This window comes from Nematolebias whitei, chromosome 13 (genome assembly GCF_014905685.2).
Source record: "Nematolebias whitei isolate Nwh7 chromosome 13, NemWhi1, whole genome shotgun sequence".
Classification (NCBI taxonomy): Eukaryota; Metazoa; Chordata; class Actinopteri; order Cyprinodontiformes; family Rivulidae; genus Nematolebias; species Nematolebias whitei.
The window spans coordinates 4,872,006-4,872,981 of record NC_056510.1 but is presented as its reverse complement, the minus strand read 5'-3'; the positions used below and the strand labels follow the sequence as shown (position 1 = coordinate 4,872,981).

Here is a 976-nt window from a genome sequence, read left to right as displayed (position 1 = left end):
TTTGGACCGTTTGGGGACAGTTTGAGGACAATGTTTGGACTGTTTGGGGACAGTTTGAGGACAATGTTTGGACTGTTTGGGGACCAGCTGGAGCTCAGAACTATGTCCAACATATAACTGTGGTCTATGATCAATAAGAGCTCTAGATCCATTTTCTTATCCCCCCCCCCCCCACACACACACACACACACACACACACACACACATATTAAATGATGGGTGTTTACCAAGAGAGGACCTGGTTGTATCCATACTGGAAGTCCCGGTCTTGGTCTTTGCGGACCGGATAAACCAGCTGGTTCTCGTGGAAGTACAGGACCTTCTTTAAACGGGCCAGGTCTGGTCTGAGAGCCACCAGCTCACAAAGGTTCAGAACCGAGCTGCTAAACAGAACTCTGCAGAAAAAACACATAGTGGACTAGAAACACTATGGTCTAAAGAACCTGGTCATTGACCATGGGGGACCACATGAAGGTGAAAAAGACAGAAAGGACCATTGGAGACCATGTACGTCTTCAGATTTTAAGAAGTTCTGATCTGATCGAGAAGTAATGACACATGCATCTCCAACCTCAGTCTGGTTCCATCAGCACCAGATTGTGATCTGGTTTCATCAGCTCTGATTCCTGGTCTGTTTTAATCAGTTCCAGTTCCTGATCTGGTTCCATCAGCACCAGGTTGTGATCTGTTTTCATCAGCTCCAGTTCTTAGCCTGGTTTCATCAACTCCAGTTCTTGGTCTGGTTTAATCAGCTCCAGTTCCTGATCTGATTTCATCAGTTCCAGTTCCTGATCTGGTTCCATCAGCACCAGGTTGTGATCTGTTTTCATCAACTCCAGTTCCTGGTCTGGTTTCATCATCTCTGGTTCCTGGTCTAGTTTCATCAGCTCTGGTTCCTGGTCTGGTTTCATCAGCTCTGGTTCATGATGTGGTTTCATCAGCTCTGGTTCCTGGTCTGGTTTCATCATCTCTGGTT

General features: G+C 46.4%; 1 protein-coding gene across 1 annotated transcript in view; it reads right to left on the bottom strand.

Moving 5' to 3' along the window:
* The window catches only part of gtdc1 (glycosyltransferase-like domain containing 1), an 11,571-nt gene that overhangs the window by 4,588 nt on the left and 6,007 nt on the right, over positions 1-976 (bottom strand). The window contains exon 3 of the mRNA XM_037687158.1: positions 228-401. Coding sequence (XP_037543086.1) covers positions 228-401 — 174 coding nt within the window. The remainder of the gene's footprint in view (positions 1-227; positions 402-976) is intronic.